Source organism: Solanum verrucosum, unplaced genomic scaffold, assembly GCF_900185275.1.
Source record: "Solanum verrucosum unplaced genomic scaffold, falcon-dt-bn FXZP01000149.1, whole genome shotgun sequence".
Classification (NCBI taxonomy): Eukaryota; Viridiplantae; Streptophyta; class Magnoliopsida; order Solanales; family Solanaceae; genus Solanum; species Solanum verrucosum.
Window position 1 is genome coordinate 265,561 of NW_026020295.1, and position 21,107 is coordinate 286,667.

At 31.8% G+C, this 21,107-nt stretch overlaps 3 protein-coding genes across 5 annotated transcripts in view; 2 read left to right on the forward strand and 1 right to left on the reverse strand.

The window, feature by feature from the left end:
* Nucleotides 1-21,107, reverse strand: part of LOC125834656 (photosystem I reaction center subunit psaK, chloroplastic) — a 204,598-nt gene that overhangs the window by 39,141 nt on the left and 144,350 nt on the right. The window lies entirely within an intron of this gene.
* Nucleotides 1,226-6,126, forward strand: LOC125834634 (aluminum-activated malate transporter 12-like). The gene is made up of 6 exons (XM_049513765.1): nt 1,226-1,611; nt 1,833-1,973; nt 2,651-2,923; nt 3,863-3,990; nt 4,303-4,446; nt 5,489-6,126. The coding sequence occupies exons 1-6, from the start codon at nt 1,311-1,313 to the stop codon at nt 6,116-6,118; spliced, it is 1,617 nt and encodes a 538-aa protein (XP_049369722.1). The 5' UTR covers nt 1,226-1,310; the 3' UTR covers nt 6,119-6,126.
* On the forward strand, nt 14,393-20,706 carry LOC125834627 (protein phosphatase 2C 29-like). Its single transcript, XM_049513756.1, has 4 exons — nt 14,393-16,267; nt 18,194-18,307; nt 18,756-19,020; nt 20,223-20,706. Exons 1-4 carry the CDS (start codon nt 14,417-14,419, stop codon nt 20,345-20,347), a joined length of 2,355 nt encoding a protein of 784 aa, XP_049369713.1. The 5' UTR covers nt 14,393-14,416; the 3' UTR covers nt 20,348-20,706.

Below are 21,107 nucleotides of genomic sequence, written 5' to 3' on the forward strand. Positions count from 1 at the left end.
CGATTATTATAACCCTAATGAAACATACACAATAATCTTTACTATGAGTGAGTTTAACAAACACTTTTTTATTCATTTAGCTTGGGATATTTATATTGGAGGTCTGACTAATTAAGATTTAAGTCATTTAAAACCTATTAAAATGATGAAAAAAAATGCTCCCCGTCAAGATTTTTTTTTTATATATATATATTCAGAACTCGAATTCGATCTCAAATCTTATTCATCCCACCCTTTTAAGAAAAAGTAAAAATTTCCCTAACTATTTTTCCATTAGTAGCTAATTAGTTAAAATCAACTACTTTTTCACCCTTCACAGCTTATAACCCGTGATATCTAACTGGAATAATTTGAAAGGGTATACACAATAATTCAGCGAAGAGTTTATGTTTTGTGTACTAATAATTAATGTAAATAATTTTTATATTTATATAACTAGATATCATAAATGTTATTGACAATAATAGACCGAGTAATAATACGTTATAATCGATTAAATTATAGAGAACATATTATGGCGAGAGGTGGCTCTTTCATGCTTATGAGCATTGATGTCCTCCCATAGATGAATTTTTTAAAACATTTTTAGTGTATGTAATTTTAATTATTTTGTGAAATCAAGTAGTATAAAATTTCTGTCTAATAACGTTGAAATTAGTCTTTATTATGTATTCTTTGGTGTCTATTTAATTGTTTTTTTCCTCTTATAAAGTATTATACATGTCTGGTAAATCATTATAATTCCATTCGTGAACATTCTACAAAAACCATAGTTGTTAAACAAGTAAAATGTCTCAATTATATAAAAAAAATTGTAAAAAATCTATGTAAATTTGGTCGTTGGAAATTCATCTCGACTCGAAATGAGAGCATGTTTAAAAAAGAATCTTAGTAGATCTAACTAACCTAGTAGATTATTGTACGAATCACGACAATTGCAATATCCAACATATAATATACGTAGATCTTATTCTTACATCGTGTGTGAAGGTAAGATAATCACTTCCTTTCACCTAAATATTTTTCCACATAAGTTAATTTTACTTTCTTCTCTATTTTGACTTTATTTTGTCCATATATTAAAAAGCTAGTGAACATATTTAATATCTCAAACTAACTTTATTAGGAAACATGTGAACATACCAAACATCACACCTCTCTTTTTTTAAATGTAATAAATTTAAAGCAATGAAATCCCTCCTCTATAAATCCCAATAATTTTCAAGAAACAATAACCTCTCATTTATACATATTTTTGCATGGCCTAACCATTTTATAACTCAAAAAAAAAGAGTACAAAAATACCCAATATGGTAGTGGAAATGGAGGTGAATAATGGAGAAAATACTACTAATAATTGGGTACCAATTATGAAGAAATTACACATGAATGTTATTGGTGAAAAAATGAAAAAATTTCCAAAATTAACATGTAGAACAATTTGGAGAGTTGGTAAAGAAGATCCAAGAAGGGTAATTCACTCACTAAAAGTTGGAATTTCATTAACATTGGTTTCATTGTTGTATTTGATGGATCCATTGTTCAAAGGATTTGGAAGTAATGCTATTTGGGCTGTCATGACTGTGGTTGTTGTTCTCGAATTCACCGCAGGTAATTATAACAATGTCTTTTTTTATACTATCAATATAGTTTAACGTGTTATCACTAAATTTTTATCAACTCGTATATATTCCTAAACGTCTAGATATGTAAGTCTTTTGAATAAATTTACTTGTAATCACGTTACACGTAACTTGATTATACAAGTATATATATTTTTATACTATCAATATATAAAAGTTAAATTCGTATATTTTTTGTTTTAATAATAGGGGCAACATTGTGCAAAGGGCTAAATAGAGGATTGGGAACACTATTAGCAGGATCATTGGCATTTTTGATTGAATATGTTGCCACAAAAACTGGCCACGTATTTAGAGCTATATTTATTGGAGCTGCACTTTTTTTTATTGGTAAGATTTTATTTTATTAGTTGATGCAATAGAAGAATTTATTTTTCAGAAATTAAAAAAAAATGTTATTTCCAAGATTTCATCAGTTATTAGAATTAACAACACATAAAAAAAGAAGGAAAAATTGATTCGTTTTGTTGAATTATATTCCATCTGTTTACTTTTAAGTGTCATGTTGCGTTTTCGAAATTCAATTTGACTAATTTTTAAAGGTAAATTAGATTACATTAATTTGATTACTTTAAACAAAAAATTTAGATATTCAAAAAACTATACGAAAAGTACTATATATTCCAATTTTTTACATATCAATATGATGAAAAAATACATCATAAAATGTTAGTCAAAGTTATTATTGTTTGACTCTAAAAAAAGAAAACTATGACAATTAAAAGTGGACGGAAATAGTATGATCATTTCATTTTTTAGACATGAAATATTTTTATTTACTTAATTGTACGTTTTTAACATGTCTCCACACGTGTTGGATCAAATTATTTTTCATATAGTTCAAATACTGTGATTTTTTAAAAGAAAATAATTGTTGGTGACATGAATTTAAATGTAATTGTGTGATAATCTCATATAAAAGCTATTGGATGATTAGTTTAGTATTTAGGTATCTTTTCGACATATTTGTTGTTTTTTATTTATTTATTTGATTTTCTATTTGACAGGTGCTACAGCGACATACATGAGATTTATTCCTTACATAAAGAAAAACTATGATTATGGCGTGGTGATATTCCTCTTGACTTTTAATTTGATTACTGTATCAAGCTATCGTGTTGATAACGTATTAAAAATCGCGCACGAACGTTTTTATACCATAGCTATTGGTTGTGGTATTTGTCTCCTCATGAGCCTATTGATATTTCCAAATTGGTCAGGTGAAGACCTTCATAATTTCACTGCTGCTAAATTTGGAGGCTTAGCAAAATCCATTGAAGGTAAGATGGCATTTTATAAATACGTAATTATCTTAAATATATTAATTATTTCTTTATTTTTTTATTGCATGGAAGAGACAATTTAATGATGGGATATTAGCTCTTTTGGTTTTTCAGTTATTGATAAATTTGTATTTCGGTTCTTGTGTTATCTCATTAAGATATATTTAATTAATTACAAATGTGTGTTTTTAGTACTTTTATATAGGAATTATGTTATGCTACTTGGATTATATTTAGAACAATATTACAATAATATCGAGTAATTAATATATAATATAAGCTTAATATTACACACTCATAAAAGTGTATATTCTAACTAATTTAAGGTTAAATGTATCTAGTCAAACATCATAAGGGTCGATCAAAATCATAATTATTTACCCATAACCAAGAGATATATCAGAATATTAATGATCTATTGTTTTATTTTTCGAATTTTGCTAATTCTACTTACTAAGAACATTCTATCTTCTATGCACTATCTTTTAGGTGATCTGATTATACAAAAGGTTCTTTTAAAATTCATCTCATATTCTACACTAGCATAGCTATACTATAAGTCACATAAACTATGTCTTAATTAATTGATCATGACTAATTATAGTATCCTTCGGGGTGGCCCAGTGGTTTGGGCTTGAGACTTCCATGTTGGAGATCTCAAGTTCGAAATCTCTTGCCAGCGAAAGCAAAGGGTTTGTCTTCTGGGTCGAGCTTGTCGCATCAGGCTTGCCTAGTGCGGGCTACCTCTTCTATGTAGTTTGCGAGCTATTACATAGGAGCGGGGGTTTTTACCCTGTGCACACCCAAAGGATAACGGTTGCGTTGTCATAATTTTTTATTAAATATGTATAGTTTTATTTGATGCTACATAATTCAATTATACTATTATATATTAATGAATTATACTTTAAACTTATATATAAACTATATATGCAGCTTGTGTTAATGAGTATTTCAGTGATGAGGAACAACAAAAAACCAAAGAAAATTCTTCAGATTTGGAGGATCCTATTTACAATGGTTACAAAACTGTATTGGATTCAAAATCATTTGATGAGACCTTGGTAAGTTCTTGAATTTCCTCATTATAATTAAATACTATAATGTTTTATATTTGTCCTTAAACATTCCTTTATAATATGCATAACCTAATAACTAAAAGAGCTAAAATTCAAAACCAATAAACTTCATGTCCTGAACCCACTGTCAGTATATGACCAAAAGTAAACAATTCTGCATAGTCATTATAAATTTTTTATTACATATATTTCTTATTTTGTCAGTGATTATAGACGAATATAAATTATTGTAAAATTCTGCATACGCCACTGTCAGTATATGACCAAAATTAAACAATTGAAATATGATTGGAGCAGGCATTATATGCAAGTTGGGAGCCAAGACATTCAAGACATTGTTATAGGTTTCCATGGCAACAATATGTTAAATTGGGAAATGTTCTACGCCATTTTGGATATACAATTGTTGCTCTTCATGGTTGTCTTCAAACTGAAATTCAGGTACATATGACTTAATTCTTTTCTTTTGTTGATTGATTCTATTATATGTTTATCTTTCTATTATTGTAGGCATAATACATAAACATGTCTTTAACTTGGCTTCAACTGACATTTGTGCCCTCCAACTTTGGGTGCACACAAGTAGACACTTAAACTTGTATAAAATTGAACAAGTAGACACACGCGTCCTACATGGCATAATACACGTAGGATGCCATGTAAAACACAAAATTGCCATGCAGGATGCCACGTAAATGATTGTGTCTATTTGTTCAATTTTGTATAAATTTAACTGTCTACTTATGCACACCCAAAGTTAGAGGCATAGAATGTCAATTGATGAAGTCAAGTTAAAGGGCACGTTTATGTATTATTATATATGCCATTATTTTATTAATCTATTTTTTGCGCGAGGGGGAAGGGGAGAGTCTAGGACCTAGGATGTGTTTGGTACGAAAGAAAATGTTTACTTGAAAATACGTGATTTTCTTACTTATTTTTTGGTGTTGAACGAAACCTTTGGCTTACCCTAATTTTCCAGGGAATGAACCATCATTCAGTGTATATTGATTGAGAATCTGTGTAGGATCATTATAACATAAGCAAAAAATTATTTCAAGAACATCGATCAATGTATAATCTAAACAAACTATGGGTTGAGGTGGGGGTGTGCGAGTTTGGTATGAAGAAAATATTTCTTACTTATTTTCTTGTATTTGATAAGTAAACAGTAAATTAAATATTATATCTAGACCATTTGTATATAATCTAGGTAAACACTATGTGGGTGAGGGTCGTGATAGGGTGGTCGAGATCAGGGGGTTGATAGGAAGGAAACAATTAATGTGGAATGTTACTTACGAAAACTTGTTATATAAAATGAATACATGAAGTTTGGTGATGATCATTATTTAGGTTTCATATATTGACTCATGTCCAAAGATTTTTAACTATAGTATGTTAGTTATTACTTTTATATCGTTTTGATTTTCGTATAATTATGTCATAAGTGATCTGATTATGTAAATATTTTTTTATTCAGACTCCTCGATCGGTTCGAGCAATGTTCAAAGATCCATGCATAAGACTCTCAGGAGAAGTAGCAAAAGCTCTAAAGGAATTAGGAGATAGCATAAGATATCGTAGACATTGTTCACCAGAAATTCTATCTGATCATCTTCATGAAGCTTTACATGACCTCAACAAAGCAATAAAATCCCAACCAAAACTCTTCATTGGTTCAAAAAACAACACAAACAAGCTAACCCTAGCGACTGTCATTTCTAAAGGACAGTCTGGTGCACTAAACTCTCGTAGGGTTTCCTTATCAAGCGTGAAGACGGACACGTCCGCGTTGCTTGATTGGAAATCCAAATTAAGAGGTGGTAGTAGTACTACTCATGAAAATTTAAAATTGAGGCCAACATTGAGTAAGATTGCTATAACAAGTCTTGAATTTTCAGAGGCATTGCCATTTGCTGCTTTTGCTTCTTTGTTAGTGGAAATTGTGGCAAGACTTGATCTTGTTATTGAAGAAGTTGAAGAATTGGGAAGAATTGCACATTTCAAAGAGTATAATGATGATGATGAACATCATGTTGTTGTGGAAATTGATAAAAAAAATTCAAAGCCTTTACCAAATCAATTGCCAACTCAGGATTCAGGAGATTAATTAATTAATTAATTGCCATTAAAAAAATATAATTTTCATGGTTGATCTATTGATTAGTGAAATGTACTATTATTAAGATATATACTTGTATGATTGATGACTTATTTTTCTTATTTGGGTTGAAATGGTATTTTCCAATGTCACGTCATTAAAGAATGACTTACTATATATCACTTTTCGGCTTGAATGACCTTTTGAGTTAAATGATATGTTTTCATCTATCTTCAATAGTTAATAAGTTATGTTTAAATGAAACTCCAGCTTATAGTGAAAAACAAACACTTTAGAAGTATTTTCATTTGCCAAAAATAACACTAACAAATTAATTCTAGTGATTGTCGTCTCTAGAGACAGTTCCGTGCACTTAGCTCTCGTAAGGATTTCCTTATCGATTCTTTGCTCGAGTGGAAATCCAAATTAAGGGGTATAGTAGTACTCATGGAAATTCCAAAAAGAATTATGAAAGGAAGTCATTGTGGCCAACATTGTGTAAGACTGCTATAACAAGTCTTAAATTTTCAAAATATTGCCATTTGCTAGTGGAAATTATGTCGAGCCTTGATCTTGTAGAAATCAATATGAATGTTTCATATGGAAATCAAAGCAAGGTTTGATCTAGTAGAAATCGATATGAAAATGTTTTATGAGGACCTCCGTAATGAATTGGGGAAGCATTACATATAGTTCCACCATTTTAAGACATATTTTTGCATTTACGAGCAAACCTTTAGGAATAAAGCGGCTTTCTTGGTTTTTTGTATGTATTATCCGATTGATCTGACCCTTAAATTACCCAAAAAAAAATTCTGAAAACTTTATGAGGGCCTCCGTAATGAGTTGGGGAAGCTTTACGTATAGTCCCACAATTTTTAGGGCATATTTTCGCATTTACGAGCCAACTTTAAGGAATTACGTGACTTTCTTAGTTTTTCGTGTGTATTATCCCATGGATCTAGCACCTTGGAGCACCAAATTTTTTTCTTCTTTTGAAAAAACTTTATGCGGACCTCCATAATGAATTAGGGAAGCTTTACGTATAGTCCCACCATTTTTTACAGAATATTTTCACATTACAAGCCTACTTTTAGGAATTACGCAACTTTCTTAATTTTTCATATGTATTAGCCCATGGATCTAGCGTCTTGGAGCATCCAATTTTTTCTTCTGAAAAAGCTTTATGAGGACCTCCGTAATGAAATGGGAAAACATTATGTTTAGTCCCACAATATTTATAGCATATTTTCGTATTTACGTAGTCTTTAGATATTTGAACTTGGAACCACTAAGGGTTAAGTTGTAGTGGAATGGAGATAAGATGCTTTCATTCTTAATTAAATATTTCGTATTTAAGGTTTGATTATAAAAAATCTGAATTAATCGAAACTCCAATTCAAAGTCTGAATGGAAAAAAAAAAGATGCTTTAAACTGGATCAATCATTTAAGCATCCTCTTGGGGACAACAAAAGTTAATTCATCAACTTATAGAAGAGGGCATGTGGCAATATAGACTTGGTAATTTCATTGTCAAAAACACTGTGACGACAGTGATGGATCAAATGTTTGATTGTTCATTTTTGGTTCTATTCATTTTATTTTTTTGGTCAAAAATTGAAAAATTATTTTATGATTGATAGCATATAGTGTAGACTTCTAAGTCAAAATTTTGCATTTAATTATGTGTTGAAAGTATGTGGGCTACTACTCTTGGATTTTTTGTTAGGTCAACAGATAAGGCAATAGATTGAGACCTTGGTATAATTACTGTACAACATAATTACATACTTGTACAAAAGAATTTTCATGAAGATTAGTGTGAACCTTTTATTATAATCGAGAATCTATCAGAAACAATCTTTTTATTCTCATAAAAAGTAGGAGTAACGTATGTGTATACAGTATACTCATCTTTTTCAGATCCATTTATAAAATTATACTGCGTATGACGTCGTTGTTGTTCAGTATAACTTTTCTTCCCATATTTAAAAGTTCTACATATTAATCATCAAGGAATTCATTAATTGTCCATTTTTCAGAGTTATACACTATAAACAAAATAACTTATAGTGACAATAAATATACACACGGACAAAGAGTGCTAAAGCCTTATTAGTTAATTGTCATTGGATCTAATGTAGCTAAAAACTTTAGGGACATTTACAAAGAGTAATAATTGTCCATAAAAAATATTTAAAGCAATTAAACTATTGTCATTAATTAATCGATGTTAAAAATCATTTTTAATATAGTCATGTTAATGAAATGTGAAAATGTATAAGAATACTTAAATGAAAAAAATAGATGTAATGCAGTCCCTTTAGAATCAATAGTCAATCGTATTTTCGATAGGTGCAATTGACAGTTGAATCTAATTTTGACCATTATTTTTATATTCATAATTGTGTGAAAATATGGTTCCAAGTTGGTCAAAATAGTAGCTTTGAGTTTCTCAACCTCTTAACATTAGATCAATCAATTATATTTCTTGATTGGGTGGAGAAGAAATATAACTCAGCAATCAAGTGTCACCTTGATATAATGTACGTCATCAGTTTGAACCGTGCAAGCTTCAAGCATTTTTTATTTTTTCGTCCGACGTTCGATATTCACTTTGAAATTTGAATAATTGATCAAATTTTCGCCGAAAAGTTTCATTTGGGAAGGGAGAGATAATTTGTTTCTTATCAAAAATAATTTATTCTAGTCAAGACTCTTGAATCTGAGACCTTCGATTAAGAATGGAAGGAACCTTACTATATATTTCAACCAACGGTGGATATACCCTGCCCCAAGCAATATCACGGGACACTACTTCATCGAAATGTTTTTACTAATATTAAAAAAAAAATGACACCTGATCTTATGATCATAGTTTTTTTTTATTAATTTGTTTCCCCTACTTTTGAATGGCATAGCCACATATAGTCTAGGGTGGTCCATCGACACTCTTTGTCGAAATTTATATAAAAAAATGTATGAAATATGTCAATAAAAAATTATTTTCATATATGTATATTAAATTTTGGATATTCTTGATAAAATTTCTGACCTCGCATGTTGAAACAAATATATATATATATTAGATAGTTGACCTTGTGAGAACATATGCTCAAATTTTCAACTCTAATCAAACAAATATTCTCTCTTATAGTCACCTTTTTAAAATTGATTGCCTTTTTTTTTTCTTCCCAAGCAACTAGACTTGCCAAAAACTTCAACTTGATTTTTTTTTTCTTTTTAAAAAGGAAAGGTATATTTTAAAGAAAAAAAGAATATTATTGTACCATGTTCTTTTTAAAAAAAATAAAATTAAAATACTTCATCCCAAGGAGTATAAAATGAGAGAAACATTAATTGTTAAAGTTTTTGAGACTTTACACTGAAGATAAATTACAAGAGATATTTGTAAGGTCATTTTCTTCTATCTAAATTATAAAAGGTTATATCTGTCATTTTCTCCAGCAAACGACAAATCATGTTTATGTCGAACCTTATGATTAGGTCTGGGTTCTATTGAACCGAGCAAACCACTTCCGAGCCTAGCTTAATCAAGCTTATTATAATATCAAGTGGAATTGAATCAAATTTGAATTGAGTATAGACAAGCTTGTTTAGTATTGTACCGAGCTTACTAGAGTTAGTTACAACATCGAGTTGAGCTCACGATTCTCAACCCCCTAAAGATGATTTCTTTTCATGTATTCAAATATGAGTAGACAGAGTTACCCATATGCTTATTGATGGTGAAATTTATTAAGATGCACACAAGTTAATCCACACAATAATAATTATCAACAACAAAAAAGTATCTCATTTTTTTTTCTTCAAAATTATTATCTCTTATTTCACTAATAAAGCAACCCGTTAAAAGTACATTTAAGAAGAACTTGTTCCAACTTCCATATATAAGTCCAACATATTATTAATATTAGTAGGACCTAAATTTTACCTACTCAAATTCTCAACTACTAGTTTTCTTAAATATTTTCTGCATTTAATTGTCTACAAATTAAAACTAACTCCTCATTGCCTCAATCATTTGGATATACAAAAAGATCATGTGCTTTTTTGCCTTAAATAGTTCGTAATTAACATAATTTTTTAATAATTCATCATTAATCCATCGTTGATAAAAATTATTATATTTTTTGTTATTTAACTATAGAAATTGTCCGTCACTAGTTATTATTATTATTATTGTTGTGTCCTCTTTGACAAGGCAAATACATTTTGCTATTAAATTCTTATATCCATTTATTGCCCAATATTTTATGTGTGTTTGGTTGGCAAAAGAATGTCTGCTGGCAAAGTCTTACTTGTGAATTGTCATTCTTAGTATTAATTAAAAAATAATAATGTATTGATGAATTATTTAAATGATATGTAAAATATCATTAAACAGCACATATTCTTGCATCAAGCAAAAACAACACATAATTCGATACAGATTCAAAATTCAAAGATTATGAATTCGAATTTTGAAATTTTACTAAAATATATTTTGTTTATTAGTTTTGAAATAGAATGTATTGATCGGCAAAGATAAATTAACAATTTGAAATATATGCATTTTGAATTTTAGCCCTGTTAAATTATTAAATTTTAACTTAATGATTAGTATATATTTAATCTAAAGTTATTGAGTTCTGTAAAATTTATCCATCACTAGTATTCATTTCTCGTTGACCAATTCGATTGTTTTTGTGTTTCGAACTCAAATCATGATTAAAATACTGATTATGTAAGATTCGAGTAGTAAAACTCAAGTTAAAAAGATAACTCACTATTATTGAATAAACTTTAGTTGTTTATGTGAGTGTTAACTTACCAACTTTATAATATATGTCACTTACCAACTTTATAATAAAAAGATAATTTACTGCTCTAAACACTTTGCCCAATTAATTTACAAAATATACAAATTATATATATAACACTTTGCCCAATTAATTTACAAAATATACAAAAAAATAAAAATTAATATATATATTATTTTATTTTTTTGGACCCCACAATTTTAGACAATATTTCATCAATTGGTTGGCCAACTGATACACTATATGGACCCAATATTCCAAATTAGCCGAAATAGTATTATTCTCTTCTTTTCAACAAAACTTTATCTACTTTCACTATCAAAGATTACATAAATTATTTATTACGAGGTTTTTTACTTTATTTTATTTTATTTTCAATTAAAAATAAATAATAGTAATCTTTAAATAAAGACCTTTGGTCTTTCTCTTTTACTATTTTTTCTATGAATAAGAAAATAATTAAATAGAAGTTATAAATCAGTATAAATATGAAATAATTGTATTTCTTTAATATATGTATCGAATAATTTTAATAAAATCTTGAACAGATAAAAAAAATTACGCACTATTTATTGCTCAATCCAAAAATATTTATCACAGTGATATAAAATTTCATATTGTTGACTATCTAAATAATTAGCTTAGATTTGTCAAACAAAAATCTAGAATTATAGTGCCATATATATGGTTAGGACAAATATAGGTAAGCTAATTTCCCCTTGAAGTCTACATATTTAAAAGTTTTCAAAATTTATGGAGAGGGAAAAGAAACTACATATGTGGTCTATACAAAAGGAAAATATTTTTCAATTTTTATATTTAATTGTAAAATATTTTGAAAAAAAAAACTCTAAAAAAATGAATTCATTAAAAGCTAAGAAATAATTTCTCTTAGAAAACCAAATCTTCTTTATATATAAATAGCATTTCTTGTTTATTATCTCCTCTTAATTTTCAAAATCTACTCCCTAACTTCCGACTCCACCCTCCCCTCCAACCCCAATCTCTCAACCTCCAACCACCACTCCTTTCAAACTTATATTAGCAATATAAGATTAGAGTATGATAAGTTTATGATATTTAATCATTTTTTTACGAATTACACGACATTTTTGTGCGATTACTGCAATATTGTAAAGCAACTCTTGAGAGTCGAGTGAAAACAACGTGATTAACAGTGACGTAGTCAGAGATTTCACTAAACGAGTTCAAAATATGAAAAAAAAAAAACACGAAGAAATTAAGGAGATTCGATCAACATCTATATATACATAAGAAAAACAAATTAACCTCTAATGTATTTTTTTTATCGCCCCCACTTAGCACTGCCCCTGAATTAGAGCACGGTCACATGACTTGGGGGGTAAAAGGGTCATGAGAGAGTATGGAAAGAGTCCAAATCCTAGTGGTGATAATATTCAACTTAGGCTTGACCTTTTTGGGAGGGTGTAAAAACAAAAACAAATAGTCAGACGCAGTAACCCAAAAACAACGATAAAGACAAAAGCAACCCATAAAATAAAGACAAAATATGCCCCTCGATACCCACTACGTTGACCCTACCCCCTCCTCCCCTACCACAATTTATTTTTTAAAATTTAGACCTAAAATTGTCCATTAACTATCATCGTAACGTTGGAATTGAGGGCTATCTCACTTGATGAGTTAAAGTGACGATGTTCGAAATCTTGTCAATATATAATGCATCATTCTCTTCCCCTCTCCTGATATAGTTAACAAGGGCGAATGTAGTGTATTACTTACGGTTAATAGTGGAATTAAAAATTTAAATAAAGAAATTTGAAATATTACAAAGGGGCGGATATAGAGTATTACTAACGAGTAACGGTGAAATTAAAAATTTTATTAAAGAATTCGATACAACCGAATAATTCAGATTCCACTTATAGCATTGCATCCAATCTTAGGGATTTAGAAAACCTAGTACCTTTTGATTAAATATTGTATTATATTAAAGAAAATCTTATTTATTATGTAAAATATTTAATTACGAACTCAATAACGCTAAGATAGATTATGTGTTTGATGACAGTTTGATTTAGACGTTTAATTAACTTTATATTATATTTTTATTTCTAGATTTGATTAGAAAAATTATTAATTGAGATTTGATTGAAAGGTCAAAATTCTTTTACCCTTAACTAAGTGTTTTGAGTTAATATTTTTTGATAAAGAATGTTTTAATTTTACATTAAGCTTATCCAATGAGGCTTCAAATTAATCGTGCTAGCAAATTTTAAATGTCAGAAGAATTTAAGTGAGAGAAAAAAACACCACTATTTTAATGTCGCTAATATCTTGCCTTTTTCATTTACTATGTGCGTAATAATTACTATTTTATGATAATTTTAGCTAGTTAAATTCGGATATATGAATTTTATAAATTTTTTCGTCTCATTCGTAGTCAGCAATTGAAAAATAATTATCACAATTTACGTAAAATATTTAACAACTACCTTTTTTTTCTTTCAAATTCACATGTAATAATCAATTAGTGGAGTTAGTGTAATAAGATGCCGAAGATATAAATAATTGTAAAAAAAAAAAAAAAACATTCTTATCACTACATTATTAAAAACATTTTGTAGAGGGATGTGTCAAAGTTTTAAAAGATGATATGAACCTAAATCGTATTATAAAACTCATATAGATGAAAGTGAAGTATTATCGCTGGTAGAATAAATAAGATTCTTTTATTTATATTTAAATCTTTTAGGTTTAAATCTTAGATGTAAAAGAGGCTTTTATAGTAAATATTTTTCTTAATGAACTTCACGAGAAACACAGTATCAGACTAATTGAAACAAATACCTTAATACAAATATCAAACATCTAGTGAAAAATTCAAGAAAAGAAATGAAACGTTCATACTCTTGATTCAAGTAAAATCATTACAAAAACAATTCGAAAAAAAGAAAACAACACAAGTGATAAATGACTTACCCTTGCATTTTCATTTTCCCTTATATCGAAATCACTTTCTCAATGTCGATTCAAATTAGTCGAACATAAGAAATTCAAGTTAATTGATTCTTAATACAATTATCGAGCCCGTAATAAGAAACCAAAAAACATAGAAAAAGAAAGTCAAGTGATATATAGTACATTTTTGTTTCTCTTTAAGCATCACTTCTTCTTCATTTGTTCTTTATTTTTTTTCAAAACAAAACTTCATCAGCCCGCAAAAACATTACAAAAAAAAACTCAAACTCCATTTTCTCTCTCTATATCTATACATACATGTATAGTCGTTTCTCTCTCCATATATCATCACTTTCTCTCACAATAAATCCAGGAAACTCAGACAACTACACTCCCTTTCACTTCATCAAGCATACCCACTTTCTAGTTTTCACTGTATTTTTTTTCTTTTGCTTTGTTTTTCTGCAAGTGTAGAGATATAAATTTTGTATATATAGGTGGGGTAGTGGAGGTGGGTGGGTGGGAAATGAATCGAATGTGATGGGAGGAGGATTTTCGCAGCTGTTTCCATGTCTTGACCCGGCGGTGAACCGGGGTGAACCGGAGGTGATCTTTACCGGAAGTGAACCGCTTGATGAAACACTTGGTCATTCCTTCTGCTATGTGAGGTCGTCAGCCCGGTTTGTTTCTCCGACCAACTCAGATCGATTTGTTTCACCTTCTCAGTCACTCCGGTTTGATGAACCGGGGAGGAACAGACTGACCGGTTCGGCGGAAACCGGGTTCAGAGCGATTTCCGGTGCTTCTGTAAGTGCAAATACCTCTACTCCTAGAACTGTCCTCCAACTTGACAATATTTACGATGATGCCACTGGTAGTGATGGGAGTGTTGTGGGTTTTGCTTGTGGTGTAAAGGGTAGTGTTGTCAATGGGTTTGAAAGTACGTCGTCGTTTAGTGCTTTACCTCTTCAACCGGTTCCTCGCGGCGGCGAACCATCCGGTCCAATGGAAAGAGCGTTTTTTATGTCCGGTCCAATTGAGCGAGGTGCTCTATCTGGACCGCTAGACGCTGCTGCTAGCTCCGATGGCGGCGGTGGAGTTCCCTTCTCAGCTCCATTAGGTGGAGCTTATGTAAAAAAGAGAAGGAAGAATGGCATTGCAGGAATTAGGAAGGCATTCTACCGGAGCTTCTCTGAGAAAAAGCGGCCTTGGGTGGTTCCGGTGAGAAACTTCATTGGGAGAAAGGAAATGACAGCTGCCGGAAACTGTACTCGTGATTCGGATGCAGGGAGTGATTCAAATGTTCAATGGGCATTGGGAAAAGCCGGTGAGGATCGTGTGCATGTGGTCGTATCGGAAGAGCATGGATGGCTCTTTGTTGGGATTTATGATGGTTTTAATGGCCCAGATGGACCTGAATTCTTGATGAGTCATCTGTACAAAGCAATGTACAAAGAATTAGAGGGTTTGTTTTGGGATAGTGAAGAAACTAGTAATCAGGAAGCAGAAAATGCTGGTTTAGGAAACGAAGTGATGATCACTGAGGACTCAAACGAACCAAATTCAAATCGAGAAGCTAACCCCACAAATAGGGGAGTAGAAGAAGGTGGAAATGAGGTTAATTTGGAACATCCAGATAAAGGGTCGGAAAAGAAGGTGACATTTCAATCAGGGGAAATAGTGGTTAGGAGGAGGAGATTGTGGGAATATTTAGCAGAAGCTGAGACAGAGGATGGTCTTGATCTTTCGGGTTCGGATAGATTTGCATTTTCAGTAGATGACGCTTTAAGTGTAAATAGTGCAGGTTCAGCAGTTAATAGGAGGTCGTTGTTGTTGTCGAAGTTGAAACATGGATTGTTAATTAAGCATAAAGAGAGTAAGAGGTTATTTCCATGGAAATTTGGATTGCAAGCTAAAGAGAAAGTTGAAGTAGGGGAGAATAGAGTAGAAGAAAGGACTAATAGAAGTGAACAGAGGCGTAAGGTGGGCCCGGTTGATCATGAGTTAGTTTTGAGAGCAATGTCAAGAGCTCTCGAATTCACTGAGCTCGCATACTTGGATATGACAGATAAAGTTCTTGATCGGTATCCTGAGCTTGCATTAATGGGTTCATGTTTGTTGGTTGCTCTGATGAGAGATGAAGATGTGTATGTAATGAATGTGGGAGATAGTCGTGCTATTGTGGCACAGTACGAGTCTGAGGAGGTTAGTTGTAGTTCAGAATCAAGAGGTCCATGTAACAGTGAGTTGGCCGTTGAGGGCATTGTTGAAGAACCCATAGTTGCACTTGCCGGCGATGAGGAAAGTAGGGTGATGAATGATATACCTATTCAAGCTGCTAAGCTGACTACCTTGCAATTGTCTACTGATCACAGCACCAGCATTGAGGAAGTAAGAATCCTTTGTTTCTTTATTATTTGTCAATTGGTTGTTACTGGTGCTTCATCCTTATTTGAAGTTTGATAGTTTAGTAAGAACTAAGAAGTATAACGCTTTTTCCAAGTACTAAATAAATATTTTTCTCAGTAAAAGTTATTAAACTTCAAGCTGATCAATTAATGTAACTTAAAAGCTGTTTCATTTATCTACTGGCCCGAAACACAATTTCCCTTGTGCTCAATACTGGCTTAACTGGTTAACATCATTGAATGTAGTAGGCTAAGCAATTTCATTAGAATATCATTTCTAGATAGGAACCTGAAGCAAAGAGATCTCAAAGTCAGTTGCTTGCTTTAGTTATATGCAAAGCTATTTCATATTGTTGTTTGCCCAAGTAAAGGACTTGTGGTTAGTCGAGAACATGCCCTTGTCTATTGTTAAGTTATACCAAATCTTTTTCTACCAGAGGAGTTGATCATTTTCATCTGAATTTCTTATTGGATAGTGAGTGTTCAACTAGACATTTACTTTGATGATTCCATGAACTAGGAGGCAATGCATCTGGTTTAGTTCTCCTGCAAAACAAAGCTAAAAGTGAAAGAAGTAAAACAGTTTTGTACATCTTCATTTTCATGTAACATATACGAGAAGCTTTATGCGTCTTGTGTTTGATGGGCCTTCTTAATTGAGACCAATAAGTGCAAAATATCGTTTTATGAGTAATGACTCCAACTTGACTCTGCAAATACAAGTGGATCTTTTGCTCTTTTTGTGTAACTTGCTGCAGATAATAGTTGTAGTTCACTGGTCTGGCTAGTCGTCGAATAAACTACTTGCCGTAACACCTATTACCAATTACACCAGACCATTACTGTGGACCCCTTCACATGCGATGCACCACTCATAATTCTGAACAGTCTTAACCCTTACATAACCATTACCTTTGGCTGGATATTTTGAATTGGAACAGGAAGTGTTTGCGAGCATGAGCATCTAACTCTCATACAGCTAGTGAAGCTCTTTTGACATCAATTGGAGGAGATTTTTGGTTAATATCCTAGGTCCATCTGATGGTTTGCTCAATTTTGGTGTTTGCTCATTATGCACTGCATTTTGGCATCTCACTGGTACCTACATTCTTCCACTAGTACATGTACTTGGGTAATTCTGCTCTCAAGACTGAGATGTGAAAAAATCAATTAACTTTTTGCCTCAGCTTGGTTGCTGTTCGGAGCTGTTATGTCGGAAAAATAGACACAAGGCTTTGTGAAGGGGTAATGGGAGGGCAACAAGTAGCTTGATAAGAAAGATGAGCTGCTTTATCTTAAAAACAAAACAAGCCTTTGGCAGCGGTGAGTGGGAGGATAGCAAGTACTCTATCTGATATTTTTTCCCATCCGAGTAGAGGCTGGGAGAATAGCCAGTATTCTGTCTGACATTGTTTCCGTCCGAGTGAAGGCTCCCGCTCCTAATGTTAATATAGTCAAAACCTAGGTTGTGCTTCACCTTGCTTAAGTGTCACTTTAGTGTAGACACCAAGGTACTAAGATGCGTGCCTCATTACACATGAGCTGTCTTCAAAAAGCAACACTGGACAGTAAATATACTCGGTAATCTTGTAGATAATTGTTAAAAAATGTTATGAATGTACTCCCTTATGCTATGTTTGGGTGTTGAAGAAAGAAACAAAAACTTTCGAAACTTTTGTCCTAAACAAGCCATTGATACTTGTGACGATAAATCATTTCATTTAGGGTAAAATGAAAAATTCAAAGTTAAATTATTTCTAAATGAATAAAGCATGTAATTTGAATTAATCTTACCTTTCATACTGAAACTTGTAACATATTTAATTGTCTATTGCTTGTTATATTTCTCTGTGTTTGTATTTTAATCAGTCAGGTTCTTAGACAGTTTGTTTCTTGTTACAATCTCCAGGAAGTTACTAGAATTAAGAATGAACACCCAGACGACAGCAACTGCATTGTTAATGATAGAGTGAAAGGTCGTCTAAAGGTCACTCGTGCTTTTGGAGCGGGCTTCCTTAAAAAGGTTTGTCATTTGCTTTTCTTTCTCCATCCTCGTTTGCAATCCCAAAGATCTCCAGATGTTGGATCAACTTGCACATTTACTTATTCAGATCCTTGTTTTATATTATAAGTTATGGCACCAGCAGACCTTCTTTTGGTCTATTTCCATCTTGTGCTATTACATAGTTGATATGCCAGATATACTGGCCTGTTTTTTTCTGATTCGATTAAATTTATCTATGGATGTCTGGAAGATGGGATGAGCAACTACAGTTTACCCTAGCAACTACTGTTTATTTCTGCCTATAGTTACTCTAAACATGCTAAGTTCGCCAGACATATACGTATTTGGGCGGCATCATGCTTTAAATAGTTGATGTAGTTCTTTGCATGCGTAGCTTGTAGCCTTATATTCTGTTTTGACATGCTTGTTTCCAGTCAGCCTAATCTTTTGAGATGTGCTGACGCAGCCTAAATTGAATGAGCCATTGCTAGAAATGTTTCGGAACGAATATATTGGGGATGCTCCTTATCTATCTTGTACACCTTCGCTGCGACATCATAAACTCTGTCCTAGAGATCAGTTTTTGGTGCTCTCCTCTGATGGCTTATACCAATATTTGAGCAATCAGGAGGTTGTTTGTCATGTTGAGAATTTCATGGAGAAATTTCCTGATGGGGATCCTGCTCAGCATCTGATTGAGGAGCTCTTATTCCGTGCAGCCAAGAAAGCTGGTACTTTTTCTTTCTAGTCTTTCTGTGGGGGATTTAAGGGGATTAAAGTTACTGTTGACTTTGGCTGCATACCCTGAGTTTTTTATGTGAAAAGTGTATTTAATTATTAGACTTGGTGTCATTGTTCTTTTATTTCTAATGTAGACCAATTTTGTATTTGGTACCTGAACATCTAGAAGCTGATGAATTACCTAGCAGTTTCCTTCTCATAAAAGCTGAAGCTTTATTTCTCAATCCCAAATTAGAGATATGCTATGTGAATTCTTTGTATCTATGTTGGCCCATTTCATTATTCTGAATATTTTTTTGTTGTATGAATTGAAAAATTCCATGCTTAAAAGAACGTTAAAACGATCATATGCTGTTATCCTTCTCAAATACCACCTAACAATTGTTACTACGAAATAATTGTTACTACTAACGTTACCATTTTCAAACAAACAACAACAATTGTTACTATGAAATAATATCACCACTGCTAGTTTATTTCTAGCAAAGAACAATTATTTGAGTTTTAGATATGCCATTTACAAAAGTTATGGCAATAAAAGGTTAGAAAAGCTTTGTAATCTAAACCATGAAGTAGAAATAGACTACTTGGTGTTAAAGTTTGTGGATTTCCAATTATATAAGTTTGTATCTTCCCCAAAAGTCAACGTAGATGCAAATCAGAATAATAGTTTTAGTGCTGCAGGACTGAGATCTTTAAATAATTGGGAAGTCTTGAACTTGCATCCTAGTGCCCAAGTCATGCGTTCCTAGTAATAGATACTTTTTTCCAAGGTTATATGTGGTGCTAGCACTGCAATGTTGTCTGTGCTACATACTTGGCTGCATCAATAAGTAGCCGAAGTTTTGAGTGCTATATTGCTGTTTGTATTGGCTATACTGAAGTTGAAGAAGATGTGTACCTTCTTTTTCGGTCTCTTTAGGTTTGACAGACATCCCCTCCCTCCCACAAGCAACCGGTCTGATTAAAAAAACATTCCTTTTAAACAACTTGAGAGACAATTTCATTGTTCTACATACTGTGGCATCGTGTTTCTGTACCAGTTCATTTTGTGTCTTTGTGGTTTAGGTAAAACTATGATAACAAAATCTTTGATTTCATGTTTATCTTATACGGGCCTCTTTAAATGATTTGTTTCAGTTGAGGGCAGGCAAACTACATGTTTTTAACTGAAGGTTAATTTTATCTGCAGGAATGGATTTACATGAATTACTGGACATCCCCCAAGGAGATCGTAGGAAGTACCACGATGATGTTACAGTTATGGTGGTATCTCTAGAAGGAAGAATTTGGAAGTCGTCTGGGAAGTACCTCTAATGTTACTCTTCCGGCCATCTATTCCATGTATAGTAATATGCAGCAATTTTGATTTCTTGCTCCGGTTATACCCTTGACAACAACCAGAACTAGTGCTAGATATACGACAAGGCTCGTACGTAGAAGTTTTGTAGTTGGGATTGCTCAGAACTGCTCCTAGAAAAGAAAGAAACTGGATCTTTTCATTTAGTTTCTTCTTAGATTTTGCATAGTAGATCTTTTCATTCATTCAAGTTCTTTCTTTCTTTTTTTCTTTTTCCCCCTCCCATCTCATCTACCCTTTTAGAGCCAAACAAGTAATTTGTAATCTATAGGGTATAAATATTTATTTTGGAGGTGGATTTCCACCAATGTGGTTTACAGAGGAGAGAATTCTTGTTGAACCCTTGTGTAAAAAGTCTTTACAGAATGGGGTAAAGGGAAAGGTACAGCATTTCTTTTTATGCTGATTGCAGTCTCTATGATACTTACTTGCATCTGGTGTTTATATCAAACTAATGAATGTAGGTCATGTGTTTTTAGTACATATATAATGATGGTTAAGTGATGTGTTTTCACTTAATATTTTATTAGTTCAGATTAAATTTGCTTAGTTGGGTGAAACAAGTCATTTATCGTTGTTTTATTGTGTGACCATTTCATTTAAAAGCTTTTATCAGAAAGAACACACTTTTATATAATTGTTATCTTAACACGTCTTCACATGTGTGAGCTTGATTCTTTTCTCATGAGCCAAACATGAGAAAATTTATGATGACAA

Bases quoted from the DNA above. Each gene is read 5' to 3' on its own strand.
- LOC125834634 (XM_049513765.1), top strand. From the start codon at position 1,311: ATGGTAGTGGAAATGGAGGTGAATAATGGAGAAAATACTACTAATAAT. The intron at 1,612-1,832 runs GTAATTATAACA...TTTTAATAATAG, and splicing joins TGTTCTCGAATTCACCGCAG to GGGCAACATTGTGCAAAGGG. The intron at 2,924-3,862 runs GTAAGATGGCAT...CTATATATGCAG, and splicing joins CTTAGCAAAATCCATTGAAG to CTTGTGTTAATGAGTATTTC.
- LOC125834627 (XM_049513756.1), top strand. From the start codon at position 14,417: ATGGGAGGAGGATTTTCGCAGCTGTTTCCATGTCTTGACCCGGCGGTG. The intron at 18,308-18,755 runs GTTTGTCATTTG...GTGCTGACGCAG, and splicing joins GAGCGGGCTTCCTTAAAAAG to CCTAAATTGAATGAGCCATT. The intron at 19,021-20,222 runs GTACTTTTTCTT...TTTTATCTGCAG, and splicing joins CCGTGCAGCCAAGAAAGCTG to GAATGGATTTACATGAATTA.